Source organism: Rhinopithecus roxellana, chromosome 6 (assembly GCF_007565055.1).
Source record: "Rhinopithecus roxellana isolate Shanxi Qingling chromosome 6, ASM756505v1, whole genome shotgun sequence".
NCBI classification, from domain to species: Eukaryota; Metazoa; Chordata; class Mammalia; order Primates; family Cercopithecidae; genus Rhinopithecus; species Rhinopithecus roxellana.
This window is the reverse complement of record NC_044554.1, coordinates 150397254-150414365: the sequence shown is the minus strand read 5'-3', so window position 1 is coordinate 150414365 and position 17112 is coordinate 150397254. Positions and strand designations below refer to the sequence as shown.

Genomic DNA, 17112 nt, shown 5'->3' with positions numbered 1-17112 from the left:
AACTAACTTTGCAAAGCTATCCATTGCTTTCTGGCCTTTCCCACATTTTGAACAAGTAAATGCTAATGAGAAAAAAATATATATATAAACTGGTGGTCTCTTGGCACCTTCCACAAGAATATTTAGGGGTGAGAAAGGAGATAACAGAGTAAGAGAATCTCCTGTCTTACTAGCTCGAATATTTAACTGATGAGCTACGAAATGAAATTCCATGTGCACAATTATTGTATTTTCCTGCTTGGCCAAAGGTCCAAAGCAAGACCAAAAGAAAAAAAAAAAAGATTATACAATGAAAAAAAAAAAAAAAAACCTCATTTTTACCTTGAACAGCCCAATCATTAGGAAAGAAAAACAACTAATAAAAACAAAAATTCTAGGGAATTTATTAGCTAGGTTTTCTAGTAGAGAAAATTGTTCTACAGACTCATACTGTCATTGAATTCTCTCAGAAAAGGAAGATCATATTCAGAGATAGCCAGCTCCCAAAGATAGAGAACTCCAGTATGTTTAGCCAAAAGTGATGAGATCAAATTCACATGAAGGAAGGCTTTGACAGTGTGGTTTGCGGCTGGGGATGGTGACTCCAAAGAATGGGAGAATGCAAATCTGAAGCAGAGATGTTAATAAGACAGTCAATTTTTTACTCTTTCCTAGGAGCAAGTGCATTTCTACCTAGTGCTGGCCAGGCAGTGGAAAGTAGAGAACCCTAGGAGAAGGTAACTCCAAACTAAATAACCCCACAGGAAGCCCCACCTGGGGCTACACCAACTCACATGGCAGATCCAGGTTGCCCCAGGGCTCCTGTCCTCCCAAAGCCAGCCCCTCTCTTCACTGTTCTCCCTCCACATCCCCTCGGCTGCCTACAGACAGCTGGCCAGACACAGAAATCAAATCTCCTGCTCATGCCTGCTTCTCTTATGAGCCTGGGTTAAAAATTCCAGCACTTGGACTACTATTTGAGAAGCCCCAAATGGGACCCCTCCCCATAGAAAGCTGAATTCTTCCTTTGGAAGGCAAGATTTTTTTTAGTAAACCAAACACAATTTCCTTTCCTTCTAGCTAAAAGTCTATTGCTTAAAGCCGGCAATGAGCTAATCAGTGGCACCAATGAAAAAACAGGGAAAGGTTTTTAGAGAAAGAAAATAGAAAGCAAATGTCATGCTTGTGGAAGCCCAAGTAGTACGTTTTTTGCATAACTGATTTAGTCCTCTATTCACGTATTTACAACCACTTGCTGTGTTATAAGTACTGCAAAATTGTGTGGGTGGGAATGGAAGCGATTTTTGCGACCTTCTTCCTGGGAGCCCGTCTTCTACTTAAATAAACATCAATGAGAAAAGCTAAAAGCAAAAATATCTCTTAATATCTGTGACGGCACTGCCAAAGTAGAGATAAATCCAAAGGATTAAGACAAAATCTCACTCTTCACAGATCTATCCCTGTAATTAGGGGAGGAGTAGGGTTTTTTCTAATTGAATTATCCACAGAGCTGTTTCAATCCTCCACTTTGTTTTTCCCCTTGTAGATTTAGCCAGAACAAAAACTGTAATCTTCTGCTGAGTTTCACTTCAATGTCAGTCTAATTTTTCTAAGCCTTCCCTACCCACTCCTGCAGTGTTCCTTCCCTCTCCCCACTCTGTGCCCTTCCTCCCAACTCTTATCAAAACCGACTCCTGGCAGAAAGCAGCTGCTGGTCATTTACAATTCCAGGTGAATTTGAGTCAGTGCCATGGCTCCTTGGGAGCATGAGTCCTTCCTATTTCCTCTAAAATCCTATCTTGTAGTAGCATCATCTGTGTAAGCCTCCCTGAACACACGCTCTGTAAATCTCAACAATTTAAATATGGCAAAATGAGCCCATTGTCCAAAATACAGGGGAAAAAAATGCCAACTAGCAGATGCATTTCTTGGGACCATTTTGAGCTCTTCTGTCAACTGAAATCAGATGAGCATTGGAAGCAAATTTTCCTGAGCTATAGTAGTTACCTTCGCTGAAACTATGCCAAATCCCCCAGAAATTGTTGCTTTGAATGATTCTTTCATTTTTTTACCAATGACTAATTTCAGTCAGTGATTTTGTAGTCAGAATGGCAGTTCTGAAACAACATTTATGAGGCTTGATTTATGATAATTAATCCTTCTATTTCACTAATGAGCTAGGCAAGACCTTATTTATGAAAGTGTTTATAATTCCTCACAGTTAGCAGACAGGGTTTCCAGTGACACCCACATGGAATGGTATACTAAATGCAATAAACTTTTGTGGGTCATCCTTAGACAAAAGTCAGAGAGACAGACGAAAATAAGTGTCGGGATATTAGTCTGAATTTGAACTACTCCTAAAACATCTGGAAGGAGCTTTCAAAGATTAATCTTTCACTACCATGTTTACTAGATGTATCTCTAGAGTATAGGAAAAGACTTGGTTATTTAAGCATTTTCTTTGTTTGGAATCTGGATAAACAACAGTTTAATGGTCTTTGGATATCCAATTGTGACTTTCAGACAAAATGCTCCATGCACTCTCATACTGATTGTCTAAATTATCGCTCTTCTGGTGGCCTTAAGGGAAAGGAAAGCTGTATTTTGGCAGAACATTGAATACTGGGTCCCCACAATGGGTCCTTGGATTTGGGTAGAAAAATAGATAGAAGGCCTTAAAGAGAAGAAAAAGGGCATGAATGGGCAGAGGTGATGCAGTGAGGGAGCATTGTGGCCAGAACTGTGGACTGTTCCAGGAGACAAGGCCCAGCCATATCCATGGAGGCACCTCTGGAGCAGGCCCAGGGAGGCCAAGTCCCCTTAATGGAACCTAAACTGCAGAAAGGCCTCTTGCCAGACCCAGAGAGCCTCCACACAGCCCAGCTTCACTTGGCCCTTCTGCAGCGGGCTAGGCTCCAGGCTTCAGGTCTCAACCCCATGGCATGTGCCCTCTACCTCCCAGAAGGTCCGTGATGAGGGCTCATCCCATTTGGCTCCCAGGGTCATGGCCTCTTTCTGCCCTTGGAATACTGGGAATGACCATACAGGTTTCTGTCTCTGTTCCAAACCTATGTTGTGATGGGCATGATACTAACTAGTCAATATAAGTTTCAAGTAAAGTTATGATTACTAGCTGGCCTAAGTAAATGCCAATACTTTGAAAAAGTAAATGCCAATGAGAAAATATACATAAATTTTTGGTCTTCTGAAACCTTCCTTCAGACTATTTAGGGGTCACACTAAACTGTATTCTCTACTTATAAAATTTATAGATATATTTGGCATCATTCAGATATACACAGAATTTTTCTGCTTACTTTGCTGGGCTGTAGACTATATCTCCAGACCTTCTGTTTAATCTCCAGACTTATCCAACTGCTCTTGCCTTCCCCATATCTCTCCTCATAGTCAGTATATCCCACACTGAACCCATCCCATACTAAACTCTCATTCTGTTCCCACCCACGACAAGACCTGCAAACGTGTTCCCCCCTCAGTGATCCTAATCTAAGAAAATAGAACCTGGGGATTCAAGCTAAAAACCTGCGAGTTGATCTTGATTCCACTTTCTTCCTTATCCCCAATATTCAAGTCCTGTTGGGTCTACCTCCTAAAAAGTTCTCACGTCCATGCCTACTGATAACGGCTTCCCCTTGCTGAGGCCCCCTGGTGGATGAAGTCGGACCTGGCTCCTCTCCAGCTGTGTCTGGAGCCTTCCCCTCCTTCCAGTCTGTGCTGCAGCCTCGTGGCCTTCTTTCATTTTCTCAGAGGGGCCATGCTCCTTCTTGTCTTTAGATTTTTGCAGGTATCAACATCCCAGGCCTTAAATGCCTAGAATACGTTTCCCTAACTCTACTTAACTACTACTTACATAATCTTCACGTCTCAGCATCAGTCTTTTCTTCAGAGAAACCTTCTCTGAATCCTGGACCAGGTTTGGGTCCTCTCTTCTATGTTTTCACAGCTTCCTGTGCTGGACTTCTTGCAGCACTTGTCACAGTAGGTAGTAATTTATGGAAATATTGTTTAATATATTCCTCTACTGAACATCCCCCGAGGGAGGGAGCCTTTATCTTGTTTCCCACTAATTCCCTGGTGCTTAGCACAGCACCAGGAACACAGTAAGTACCTGAGAAATATTTGGTAAGTGAATGAATGACTGAATTTTCTGCATATGGATGTGTATCCTTCAACTATATAAATAAAACTCATTACCTAAAATTATCAATTTTTATATCTTCTGGATGGAATTATTCTCTAAGTTTTTTCATAATCTCACAAGCTAGGAACATCTAGCTTTCTCTTACGGTCATTAAGACTCATTTATTTTGTTTAATAATAGCTGTCAAGAGGACTCTGTATAAAGAGTACAGTAAAAGCCTGAAGAATACCAACACTTTACATGAATTCAGTACATTTCCTCCAGAAATAAAGTGTTGCATTTGTTGTAGAATTCATTTTTATTGCTAGTGAGAAACCTATGATGGTCATTCTCAAAGCTGTCACAGTCTATTTTAATGTGGCTTATATTTGTTAAGTTGGTGCAAAAGTAATTGCAGTTTTTGCCATTAAAACTAATAGCAAAGGTCCTATAAACACTTTCCTTCCATGTGGGGAAATGGAAACCAAGGAAAGTAGTCTTCCATGAGCCAAAGAAAATTAAAGATTGAAAACTAGAGATGGTAATGTGCAAACCTATCTGCTGAGGGCTGCTTCCCAACTGACAGAGGTATGCTGTAGAGCTCAGTCAAAATATTAAGCACTCCGCTGCTAAATATTGAGTTGTAATTAACTAGCTTGTAATTAACTAGAATAATCAAGTGATGATGTACTAGTAAACTGTATGAGTAGTCAAGTAAAGAAAATTTCACTGTAAATGTGAGAATCTACTTACCCCTTTTGATATTCACATTTTTTCACTTTTAGTATACATTAAGAATGTATTTCAGAGAGATTTAACTTGATCTTTATTAAGAAAAGAATGACTCAAAAACAGTCCTTCAAACACAAATGTCTCCTTTCTCTGAATCCTAGCATGTAGCATCCCTATCACTTAGTCAGCAATTAACTATTGCCCTCTCTTTTGTTGTTGATTTTTAACCTTTTCACATGTATGAGAACTATCTTGTTTCCCTCAATATATTCTAAGTTTCCTGATGGTAAGGATTTTCTTCTGATATTTTCAGATCCCTTCTGAAGCTCCTAGCACCTAGTACATAATGGAAACCCAATACAAATATGCTGAATGATCTGTCAATTCCAATTGAATGGGAGAGTAAAAGGACAAATTAATACCCTAAATATGTAATCTGGAGGAAACAAACAATGATTTTTTAAAGTATTCTTCTGGAATTGCTTTTCTGCTAAGATTCAGGCAATGCCCTCTTCCCTGGGTCATCTCCTTGCAAGAATTTAACTAAGAACCAAGATTCTCAGACCCACCGCTCCAGGCCAAAGGTCTTTCCATGGCTCCATATTGCCATCACCAATAGCTACTTGAACATTCCAGAGGCTACCAGTTTAACATATCTACACCAAAGTTCATCATTCTGCTTTATCGAAGCCTGCTGTAATCTCCATAGTCCCTAACGAGGCAAATAACACCAAATTCGCTGAGACATCTAAGCTGAAAGAACTTGCAAGACAACTACTCTTCTTTCTCTGCTCTAAATCTATGTTCTGTCAATTCTCACTTCAAACATGCCCCCTGTTCTTTCATCTTCAGCAGCACTACCCCAAATCAGGCATCTTCCCCAACTGGTCTCCAGGCCTCAAGTCTCATCTCCAATCTGTCCTCCACCCTTTTCCCAGAATTACAATCCTAAAATTCAAATCTAATTTTGTTACTCTCCAGCTTAACATCTTTTAACAATTTCTTATAACTGAAAGGATAAAACACAAACTTCTAAAAATATTATGTATCATAAAAATATATATATATTTCTCTAGAAGATATGAAAGAACACCTAGAACACAGCACTTTTTTGTTGTATAGCAAAATGTGTTCAATTACTCACCTCCTCAAACTATGAGCATATATAATTTTGAGTAAAACAAAAAGTAAAATTTTTAAATGTCATGTATTACTACCCGGCCCCTGCCTTCCTTTCCAGCATCACCTCTCATGACTAAACTTCTATCTGTCTCTCAATATTGCACTAGATGAGCTGCAAGAGGATACCACACATTAACCTTTAAGGAAAGTAAGGCTCTTAGGCATTGATTAGCAGGAGAAGGTAATCCTGTTACCCGGACCAATTCAGGGGCCAACTACTTCTGAGGGGACAGGGGAGATTTCTCTCCAATAGCTCCATGTTGCATGACAGCAAATAGACCCAACCATATTCTCTTCTTGGGGAATTCTCAGTGAGTGATGAACATAGAGAAGATTCATTAGAACTCAAGCCATGTCTCAATTAAGTGCAAGCAGCTTTGCCAGTAGTCCATAAGAACAGCTCAGAAATCTCAACTAGTTTATTATGGGCTGCCTGGAAGACTCCTTGTTTTTCTCTCACCTTTGTAAAAGGTTTCTTTGCATTTTTGCAAAAGGCTGACATTAATGAAAATGTCTAAGCAAGTTTATTCCTTATGACTCTGATGAGTCTGCTAGAATGAATACACAATTCACTGTAGTCTGTAACACCTTCTCTGGCCCTCCCAGGTAGAGGTAGTTTCCCCCGCATCCCCCTGGAACTATATTCATCACCTCCAGGCACTCATGTCAGTCTCTGCCACTAGCCTTCAAATTGCTGAAAGTCAGGTAAGTATCTTACCTACTTTTGCAAACCCAGGGCTTAGCAAACTGACTGGCACCTAATGGACACTCAGTAAATGTTAATTGAGTAATCCCATGTTGCCAGAACACTAATTATATCATTTTAAAATTCAGTTAAATAGAAAGAAAACACAGAGAGGGCTTAAATAAGAAATTTAAAACCAAAGGCCCAGGCTTTTTTGCCTATGGCTTTTCTCATCTTTGCTGTGTAGGTTGGAAGAGTCACTTAACTTCTCTGTACATCAACAGGGTATTAGTTAAGACTGTTTCAGAGAAACTGAATTCAAAACATCCTAAGCAAAAACGGAGTCTAACTAGCTCATGTAGCTGGGATAGCTGACAGAACTGGAGACACATCTACAGGAACTGGGACCTCCAGGAACTGACCCAGGGATTTCCACTCCATCTTTTCTGCTTCCTTTTGAGCACTGGCCTCACTGCCTCCTATCATAAAAAGGTCTTCTCTATGAGGTGGGAAATGGATCCAATGGCAGCCCCATGAAAGTCCAGAAGAAAAGAAAGCCTCCCTTTCCCACAGTCAATACAGAAACGTCAATGAGAGACTTTAATGCTTCTGTTTGGGATCCATACCCTACTCGAGACTAACTTTTACTGCCTGGAAGGTAAATTCTGTGATTGGCCAGTTGTACTATGCTGGGGTGAGGACTAGAGTCTGTTAGCATAGTAAGGTGGATGGGAAGCTTGCTGCATAGACAAAAACAATAGTTGTGCAGTCTATTAACTTAATAGCCATTCTCTTGCCTTTATATTAATAATATTACTTTAGGTAATGCAAAAAAGCATCATCATCTTCATGGAGTGTTATATAAGCATAAAATTTATTATACAGACTACCTCATAGTTGGGCAAAATAAATATATGAGATTAGATAATTATAATTGTGACAATAAATGCCAAGGAATAAGTAAAACCTGCTCTCTTGCTCTCAGTTTTTCAAAAATGCAGCATAGAAACAACTTTCTGTCATCATCTAGCAGGCTGGCAATAGAAAAACTTTTGATCGGGACCCAAGGTACAGTCATGACCCAATTGCTTAAACCCAAGGAGCCCTATGAGGCTTCATCAGGGGTCTATAGAACACCCACAGCCCTATTTCCCTGACTGGAAGATTCTGTAACAAAAAAAGCAATTGAGAGGGACTCAAAAACTCTACCCAGTCCTCCAGAGAAAAGAAGTATGACAACAGCTTATTGGGAGGAACTGAGGTTTATGGGAAAGGAAAAATGAGGCACCTCTCCAAAGAGTAAGAGGACAGCATCCCTCTGACAGTTTCAATTAAGAAAGCTCAGGCGTGCAGTATTTGTTCTCTTCTCACTTAGAGAAATGGGAGCATGTGCATAAGATCGTCAGGGCCGCAGAGCAAGGCTGAGGACCAGCACCCACCCTGGAATCACAGCCAGCCTCTGAGCATTAGTGTGCAGCACCTCGCTCAAGGGGCATGGGTGCCATCATCATAACAGACACCTGGGCTTGCAGATGTCTATAATCCCAGCTAAGATAGTGTTCAAAACTCGCATTTCCAATATTTGATGCACTGTTAGTATGTTGATGATGCTACAATGCTGTTAAGAGTTCTTCCTAATTCTTTCTTAGAGAAATATGTAAAACAGCTCTATGTTTCAAATATGTATTACTGTATACTGGGTGGAAGTGTAGGCACTGGGGATAAAAAGCAAACCAAAAGCAAGTGACCAAAGCGAACCAAAAACCCTGTCTTCATGGGGCTTATATTCTAGCTGGGGGAGACAGACAATAAACCTAAAAATAAATAAACTATACAGCATTTGGATGGTGGGAAGTGCCAGAGAAAAATAAAGCATGGCAGGGTATGGGTAGGGGTTGGAATGTATAGGGGACACTTCCCTGCAGTATCCTTTGCTGTTGATTCTTTGCAGGTGATAACCAGAGAAATCCTCTTGCTCTGGTAAAGACCATCCTTCACCAGTGTGAAAGAAGGGCTATAAAGAGGGGAAAGAGAAAGCCCGCACGATCACAACAGTGGGATTCAGCCCTGGGCCACAACTCTGCCACACATCTGGCCCAGTTCCCACCTCAGTTTAGATTTCTATGCCCCAACCTGGGCAATGATGTTAATAAAACCTGCATCCCAGCTAGCTCATGGCACATTGCGTTGACAGGTCTCATGGCCATAAGCTGTCCTAAATATATATTTATCTTCATTTTCAATATTTAAAAGCTCACATTTGGGTTTTTATGCTTCATCACCTATTGCTTGAGCATCTACTATGTGCTAAATGCTGTTCTAGGTATTGCAGTGAGTATCTGTCCTCATGGAACTTACATTCTAATGGAGGAGATGAAAAATTCAACAATAAATTAAATACTGGAAATACAAACAAGAAGGAGATGAGATACCATTGAATAATCCAGGCATGAGATGATGAGCACATCCTGAACTGAGATGTCTCTCAGACAAGTTGAACTGAATTCCTCACCATCTTTGGTCACCTACAGAGCCCTTTCTATAAAGGTGTCACGGTAATAAATTGATATGAAAATCCAATTATGGTTTGAGCCTTTCTAAAATGTTGAAAGAGCAGCTTCCTTTCTCTTACTGACAATCTGTTGTGTGGACAAATATGCACACACCCTTCCTTCTCCTAAGGGTTTCTATTTTGTGGACTGCAAAACTGTTATTCCAACTTGTGGACTGCAAAAACTTTATTCCAAGTTGTAGAAAAGAGTGTGTGCTTTAGTTTCCAGAGTCTTTAGCTATTTATTCCAGCACTGCTGTTAACATTTAAAAAAGAAGAAGAAGAAGAAGAAGAAGAAGAAGAAGAAGAAGAAGAAGAAGAAGAAGAAGAAGAAGAAGAAGAAGAAGAAAAGAAGAAGAAGAAGAAGAAGAAGAAGAAGAAGAAGAAGAAGAAGAAGAAGAAGAAGAAGAAGAAGAAGAAGAAGAAGAAGAAGAAGAAGAAGAAGAAGAAGAAGAAGAAGAAGAAGAAGAAGAAGAAGAAGAAGTAGTAGTAGTAGTAGTGGTAAGCATCACATACTGGTAAAAATATGTATAATAATAACAAACAATAGCATATTCTTTTCAAATTAGAAAATGAAGCTAAAGATCTTACGAGATTGCTGTTGGGCTGGGAAGGATAGGTAGAGGGATCCAAAAACACACATTTGGGGAAGAATCACCCCACACTTTCCATGTTCAAAAGCACTAGGTTCTGAGTAGATACAAGAGACTAGAAAATGAAAATGTGGCTACAGTGCACTGCAACACCCTGGGGAGAGAAGCCTAGCAGATATGAAACTGAGAAAGCTACAAGACAGAGTGTTGTAAGTGCTAATGCTTTTCCACACAAGTTCCCGCCTCAGCATTGCTGATTTGACCAAACACTTGTCTCTAGCCCAAATGTCTCCATGGAATCTATTTAAACTGAAAAGCAGCCCAAGAGAAGTTGTTCCTGGGTGTGTGGTTATGAATCCTTCTAGTAAGCATGGCAAGGAAACCAGCTCGACAACACTTTCGCATTATACACTTCGGGCCCAGACTTTGTGGACACAACAAACTTTCTGTGTGCAGCGCAATACAATCGGACGTAATGTTCACTGCATATAACATGAGATTACTATAAACACCACTCCGAGAGCTGCTGCGTTGCAGGCATCTAAACTGTCAGGAAAGCCTGCCAGCTAGAGACAAGGTTTCCAAATAAGTTTACAGCCTCCACTAGCGGTGGCTAGACAAGTCAAAAATCAAATTATTTGGCATGGTTTCCCATTGAAATCAATGGCAATGAAGCTCACTTGGACTATATATGGAATGGCTTTTATAAATTGCACCTGTCAATAAGGACCTCTTAAAGAAACACATACTACCTTAATGCTTCTCCTTAAAAACTTTGAATATCAAGCTAACTTAGATCAACACATTTTTTATTTGTCTTTTGTTTGTGTGTGTGCTTTCAAAAACAATAACAGCAGCAAAACAAACAAACTGGCAGGAAGCTGGTTTTCCCATCAGTGCCCTTGTTAGAAACAGAATGTCTAGAGAATATGCTTGGAGAAAAACCATATTTTTAAACCACACTAGATATCTGATGCCAAATGTCTGATGAAAGTAGTATCTGGTAATCATGGAAGGTGTCTTTGGGACTTGCCTAGTGACTGAGGAGCAAACTGTGAATGTACAGCTATCCCTCCAGCTTCTGACTGGAGTGACCAGCAATTCATTGATGATGAAATATTTTTTCAGGAAATACTACGTATTTTCAGGTCACCTCTCCTCAGTACCCAAAAACAGACAGAACCCAATGAGGTGAATGAAATTCAGAGATCTCCATCCGTCAGGGCAACTAGAATTCTGGCCACTCTATTTCACTGTTCGAATATTGCAAGACAACTCCAATATCGTTTCTGCCCCCCACTTTCTCCACAAGAACCTTTCTTTCTAGTAAGCATTTCTCCACCAAAAAGAACCCTAGGAAATATCAGAAGTTCGACTGGGCTAAGGAGAGGGAAAAGAGAAATGTAGCAGCCAGAATGCATGTTGAATTTTAACTGTTGGTAAGTTTTTGGACCACCTGCCCTAGTGTTTGCAAGCAGTTTGCAGAGAAAAACTCTTCTTTCAATTAAAAGTCCCTGTCTGGGTCCCAAACTTTTCTCCCTGGGCAAAAAGGATCAGAAACACCTCACTGAGTATTCGGCCACCATAACTGACTCATCAAAGGACATCTCTCCTTAACCCCCAAAAAGCATGACTTGGAACAGTAAGCCATTCTAAGACAGAAAGACAACTCTCTGTGTTGGAAGAAAAGTAGCAGTGACTGTAATTAACGGAGCAGCAGTTGTGGAACTTCTAGGGTTGTATTTAAAGGGCCATGCAGGAATGGGGTGAACAGTCGTGACTGCGGCTGTGTAGTAAAATAAGAATGGGAGCGGGAAATGGGGCAGGAGAAGTAAATAGGTGGACTTACAGCCCGCGGAGCCGAAGCCAGATTTTCTCGATCTGTTCCGGTTGCAGGTATTTCAGAGAGTTGCTCTCAAATTCTTCAATCTCCTTGGTTGGGGACTCCATAGCTGCAGGTAGGTGACCACTGGCGGTGAAGCTGAGAGAGTTTGGGCTGTCCCCTTCCCGTCTCCTCGCCCAGCCCGCGATGCCCAGCTGGGCGCGGCGCGCGTTTGCCCGGCACTTTATGGGCGCGCTCCCCGTTCTGCGCCCCCAGACTCGGACTTAGAGCAGACTCCAATCGCGGGAAACCACGGCCCCAGGTGCGCCCCGGTGGCAGCTGCGGGAACCAGCCATGGTCCCGGGCTAATGCCCAGGGATAGGCATAGAGATACGGATTGGGATTGGGATAGGGATAGGGCTTCTGCTCTAAGAGAAAGCACCTCAGGTCTATTCGTATTCTCCCCCTACCCCCAAACAAAGCCACAGAAGCGATCAGCGTGCGCGGCTAAAGGGTTTGGAGGAGAAAAGGAGGACTGGGTGGGGAGGAGAGAAAGTGAGGAGGAGAAGGAGGAAGAGGAAGAGGAAGAAAGTGAAGAAAGGGAGAGAAAAGCTGTGACTGAGCCAAGCGGGAGCCGCGCTGGCTGCGGGGCCTGACCTGGAGGCCGCGCACCCGGCTCCGCCCAGTGCCCGGCGCCCCTCTCACTCCCTGACCGCGCTGCCTTCGCGCCCCTCTGTTTTCTCTCACTTACCAGCAGCTCTGCTGACAAGCGAGAAAACTGACAAGTGAGAAAAGTCGTCTGTCAGCGCCCGGGCTGGCGTCTGGGCTGTCACCGCGGGCGCGGAGGGAGGGGCACGCGGGCACCGCCGTCTGCCGGGCACACGCGCGGCTCCGACCCCGGCCGGGCACACCCGCCCCCGCAGGGCAGCCGCGGCCACCACCGACCTGCGGAGCTGCGTGGGCTCCCGGAACCCGCACCTCAACAAGAGCTGGGCTCCGCGCGCAAGTAGTAGGGAAGGGAAATCCGTATCCTCCCGGGGCACGCAGCAGCCGCGAGGCTCCGTGGAGGTTCTGCCTGGAGGTCCCCCACAGCCTCACTCTCGGACCCGCCACAGAACCGGTTCCATTTTGAAATATTAAAGCGACTGATGGGGACGAAGGGAACCACGCACCACACTCAGAAAGTCTTGATGTTTTCTTGCTAAAGGGGCTTGCTCTCGCGCGCTCTCTGTCTCTCTCTCTCCCTCCCTCCCTCCCTCCCTCTCTCTCTCTCCCCGCAACTCCATCTCGTGCAGAAGAAAAGGAGAAAATATACCAACAGTGAGGAGGTAAGTTTCTTCAGTTCAATGCCACAAGCTACTCAAGAGGGTCCCTCCTGGGGGCTGGCTGGGCGGCTGTGGATGGTGACAAAGTTTCAGCTCCACAAAGCTGCAACTCACTGTCAGGGTTCCCCTAGGTCATGCACAATGTTAGTAAAGTAGAATGCTCTGGAAGAATGGGACCAGGTATGAAGTTGGGAGTCAGGGAGGGAGGACAGAGGAAGAGAGGAACCAAAGACTGGGGAATCCATGCCCAAGATGATTGCAAGCGACATCACAGAAGGGTCCGACAAACTTCCTTCTAGGTGAGGCCACCACCAGGTGCTATTTTAAACCTGGTTCTCAGGGTTCCTGAGATTCAGGGTGGGGCATGCCCTATACAGTATTTTTCCTCAATGACAGGTAATACTTCTTTCCATCACACTCTCAGAATTAATTTTCTATCCATTAAATGATCAGAAGTGAGGACTAGTTTTTCTTCACTGCTCAAGTTCCATTCGCCTGACCTTAACAAAGGAAAAAAAATCGTCTCTAAATCATAAATGCTCACCCACTTCGTAATTGGTATTCGTTTTCCAGAAATTAGAGGTGAGAGTGATGAGGATGCTTGGCTGGCCCCACGCATTCTAGCAGAGAAGGCAGTACCTCAAGGTAAGACAAAAGACTTGTTTGATGAAAAACGACTTACCCACTCACCTACCAGGTAAATCTGAAGTCGCCCCATTAAAGTCAGCCCTTTAAGGTTTATGGAGGCGCATACATTTTCACTGAGTTAAGGTATTATTACTAGGCAATGGTAACATTAAGCAATATTTTAACATGGAGTTCATCTATCTGAATAAAATCAATTACCCTTCCAGTGCCACCCAGCAGAGAAACAGTGCCCTGGGGAATAGAATGCCACAAGAGGAAATTTTTATAGTGACTTGTTTTGAGAATGGAAGACAGCAGCATGGTCCCCAAATGGGTATTTCCATTAGTGTGTGCACCTTGGGCAGCCTGCTGGCAGAATGTGGAAGTATAATAATGATAATAACAGCAAAGAAGTATCAGAAACTTTCCATAGCCCAAGCATTGTTCTAAGTGTTCTACTCTCATGTAATACTCAAGACTACCCTATGAGGTAGATACTATTATTATCATCCCCATTTTACAGTAAGAAAACTGAAGCGCCAGGAGGCTTCCTAGACCAACTAGAGAGAACTGAGCTAGAAAAGACCAGTTTGAGTTATGGCTGGTTACCTTATCCTACACAAATTCATCCCTCTCACAGAGTCCCATTTTCCACATCTATAAAGTGATACATTTAGGCAAAAATATTTTTGTGTTCTTTTCACCATTATGATTCATTGAGGTCATCTGAAGGGCCTTGGAAAAAGAAATTGCTGAAAAGAGAGAGGAATGATGCTGAAATTCACATTTTAACTATGTCATAGTTTCTCTAAGTACTGGCCTAGGATGAAAATATACAAAGGAATATTAAGGATGATACTTACCTTTCTGCTTCATACCACAGCTATTACTTTTTTCCTACTCTTAGTGGAATTTTGATTGTCAGAGTAAAGCAAATTTTGGAAGAAAAAGAAAAAATTCGACTTTTGCTGTAATTAAGCAAATCAGAGAGAAAAGACCAAAAAAAAATCTTTTAAAAAGTTTTTAAAGCTAGATTTTGTTTCATTTTAGAAAATTTCTTACAAAATTAATGTATATTAGAAAGTCAAGAAAAATATAACTTTGCTTTATTTACAGCCATAATAATCTTTAGAGCAGAAAGGAGCCCAAAAGACAACACAGTTTGGAGGTTTTCACATTTTTGAAGCAACAGAGTATTTTATTTTAAATAATATAAGGAACTCAAATGCATAACTCAGCTTTAAAAAATAAAGATAGAGTGGCTCCAGTTGAATGGGGAAGGGAAGTAGTTAGTTCTCAGGTACAGAGTCAATCTCTGCCTCCTCTTTACCCCAGCCCTTAGTGCCCAGTGCTCCCACTTTGCAGATGAGAAAACTGAGGCCAAAGTACCACAAAACAACTAAGGATTCCTTGCTCCTAAACCACACTAGAAAACAACTTTGTCTTCTCTCTGCCAACAAAATATTACAATTTTTAGATGCACCATGTTACTATGTCACTCAGATTGTGTTCTCTCTTCATCTATCACAGCCAAAGTATCTTTGATAGTTGCAGCAACACCACAAGCCACAATTTCTACTGGCATTCTGCTCAGAGGCAAGCAAAAAGAAACACATGCAAACAGACCTGGAAACAAAAGGTCTGAGAAAACACAAAGCCACTCACAACTTAGCTTTACAGGTTAATTTCCTTTGTTTCTTCCTAACCCATATTTTTCAGTAAGACTGTTTAGGAAATATTACATGGTCTAACATCACTAAATGCATATAGACATGCATACATACATACATATATATATGCACAGGCACATATACTGCATATATGCATGCATACACACATATAACCAACAATTTAAAGTACTCCTCCAAATACACACAGAGTAAGTCTATGGACTAGCCAACCTCTGCACTGTCAGAATTAAGTATCATAAAAGATTAGGAAGAAGGTGAACTACCTGTCCCAGAGTTCAAGGGGAAGCTAGATGTTAATCTGACAAAGGAATATGAATTAGGCTTTGAAGGCATGAGAATGTCCCCTCTGGTCTCTTTCATTGCTAAGATTTCATGATTTAATAATAATCACAATAACTGCATCTACCACCCCTACCAGTTTTTGAGAACTATCTCGTGCCAGGCACCATGGCAGGCACATCACAGGTTGGTCCATTTCATCCCCAACAAAATACTTCAGCACAGTTTAATTATGCTCATTGACAAGTAAAGACAGAAAGGGCTCCCAATGGTCAGATAACTTCTGCAAAGACATACAGCTAATATATGGCACAGCAAGTTCCAAACCCAGACCAAAAGGCAAAGCTCATGTTCTTTTGCCTTTACTTTACCACCCCCATGCAGACACACAAAAACTCTAGTAAAGAGGTATATAATAGAGAAAGTAGGGAAAGGAGCAGGAGCATGGATGAGGGGGTCATTCATGCTGTGGGGAAATTAGGAAGGCTTCATAGTGAAGGTGACATTTGAACTGGATCTTGAAAGTAGGTGGAGTAGAAATTGTTTGCATGAAAGGTGGGTGGAGGCAGGTGATTCCAGAAAGAAGCCACTGCATGAAAAGAGCCACAGAAACATGATAAGGGGTAGGGTGTCCTGCAATCCATGAACAGTTTTGTGTGGTGTGTCTGTGAATGTGACTAGGAACAGAAAGAGAAAATGCTGGAAAGATAAGCCAGATTCTCGTTGTCATGGAAGAAGCTTGGGCTCTCTCCTATAGATGTCAGGGAGCCATGGGTGCATCTAAATGGTGATAGGCATGGCCACATGTGGAGGGTACCTGCTGCCCTGAATATGCCAAGGGCATTGTGCACAAAAGTCAGCTCTCCAGGAACCTGCCATAGGAGCATGCAACAACTATGGTGCAAATGATAACTAGGGCTGCAGAAGAGAAATCCAGTGACCAACTACAAACAAGCTCCTCCACTTACAAGCAAGGAAGAATAGAAAAAGGAAAATAGGCAAAATCAGAAAAAGCAAAGCTGTTTTTCCTTCCAGCTACAAGATGATGACTACTTGCTTTGACCTCCATGAAGCCAGCCTGTGCCCTTGATCCATTTTTCACAACTTGGCAGTGGCATCATGAAGAGAGTCTGTTGAGGGGGAAATTCTGGAGACACATTTAGGACATCAGAAGTAGCACCGCCAGGCACAGCAGCCCCTCCTCCCCGCCCACACCAGATGTGAGGCAGCCCCCATAATGTTCTGTCAACAGAGGCTGTTCTCTCTCACTGGCTTCCTTTGTGGGGAAAGGGGCCTCTTTGGCGACAGTCACCCTGCTTCTCCCTCTGACATCTTTTCTGTTTGATTTTATAATTTGGGGCAGATTCTGTCTCAGGAACCACCTTCCCTAGAAAAAAGAGGTGAAAGAAAAGGCAAAGGACTGGCTAAGCCCAGAGGTACCCTCACTCTAGCCTCCATATGAAATGGGACTCTGAAGAGCCATAATCTCAACTATGTGACCA

At 42.2% G+C, this 17112-nt stretch overlaps 1 protein-coding gene across 7 annotated transcripts in view; it reads right to left on the bottom strand.

The window, feature by feature from the left end:
- PDE1C (phosphodiesterase 1C) overlaps positions 1-17112 on the bottom strand; it is a 569208-nt gene that overhangs the window by 331493 nt on the left and 220603 nt on the right. For 3 of the 7 annotated variants that reach the window (XM_010353326.2, XM_010353334.2, XM_030933173.1), the window contains exons 1-2: positions 12440-12938; positions 11716-11818 (exon numbers count right to left, since the gene is read on the bottom strand). The exons of 1 other annotated variant lie outside the window; for it this stretch is intronic. In XM_010353326.2, coding sequence (XP_010351628.1) covers positions 11716-11816 — 101 coding nt within the window. In that variant the 5' untranslated portion in view covers positions 11817-11818; positions 12440-12938. Of the gene's footprint in view, positions 1-11715; positions 12384-12439; positions 12939-17112 lie in introns of those variants that run through there. 3 more of the 7 variants (XM_030933172.1, XM_010353347.2, XM_010353342.2) reach the window with 2 other exon arrangements.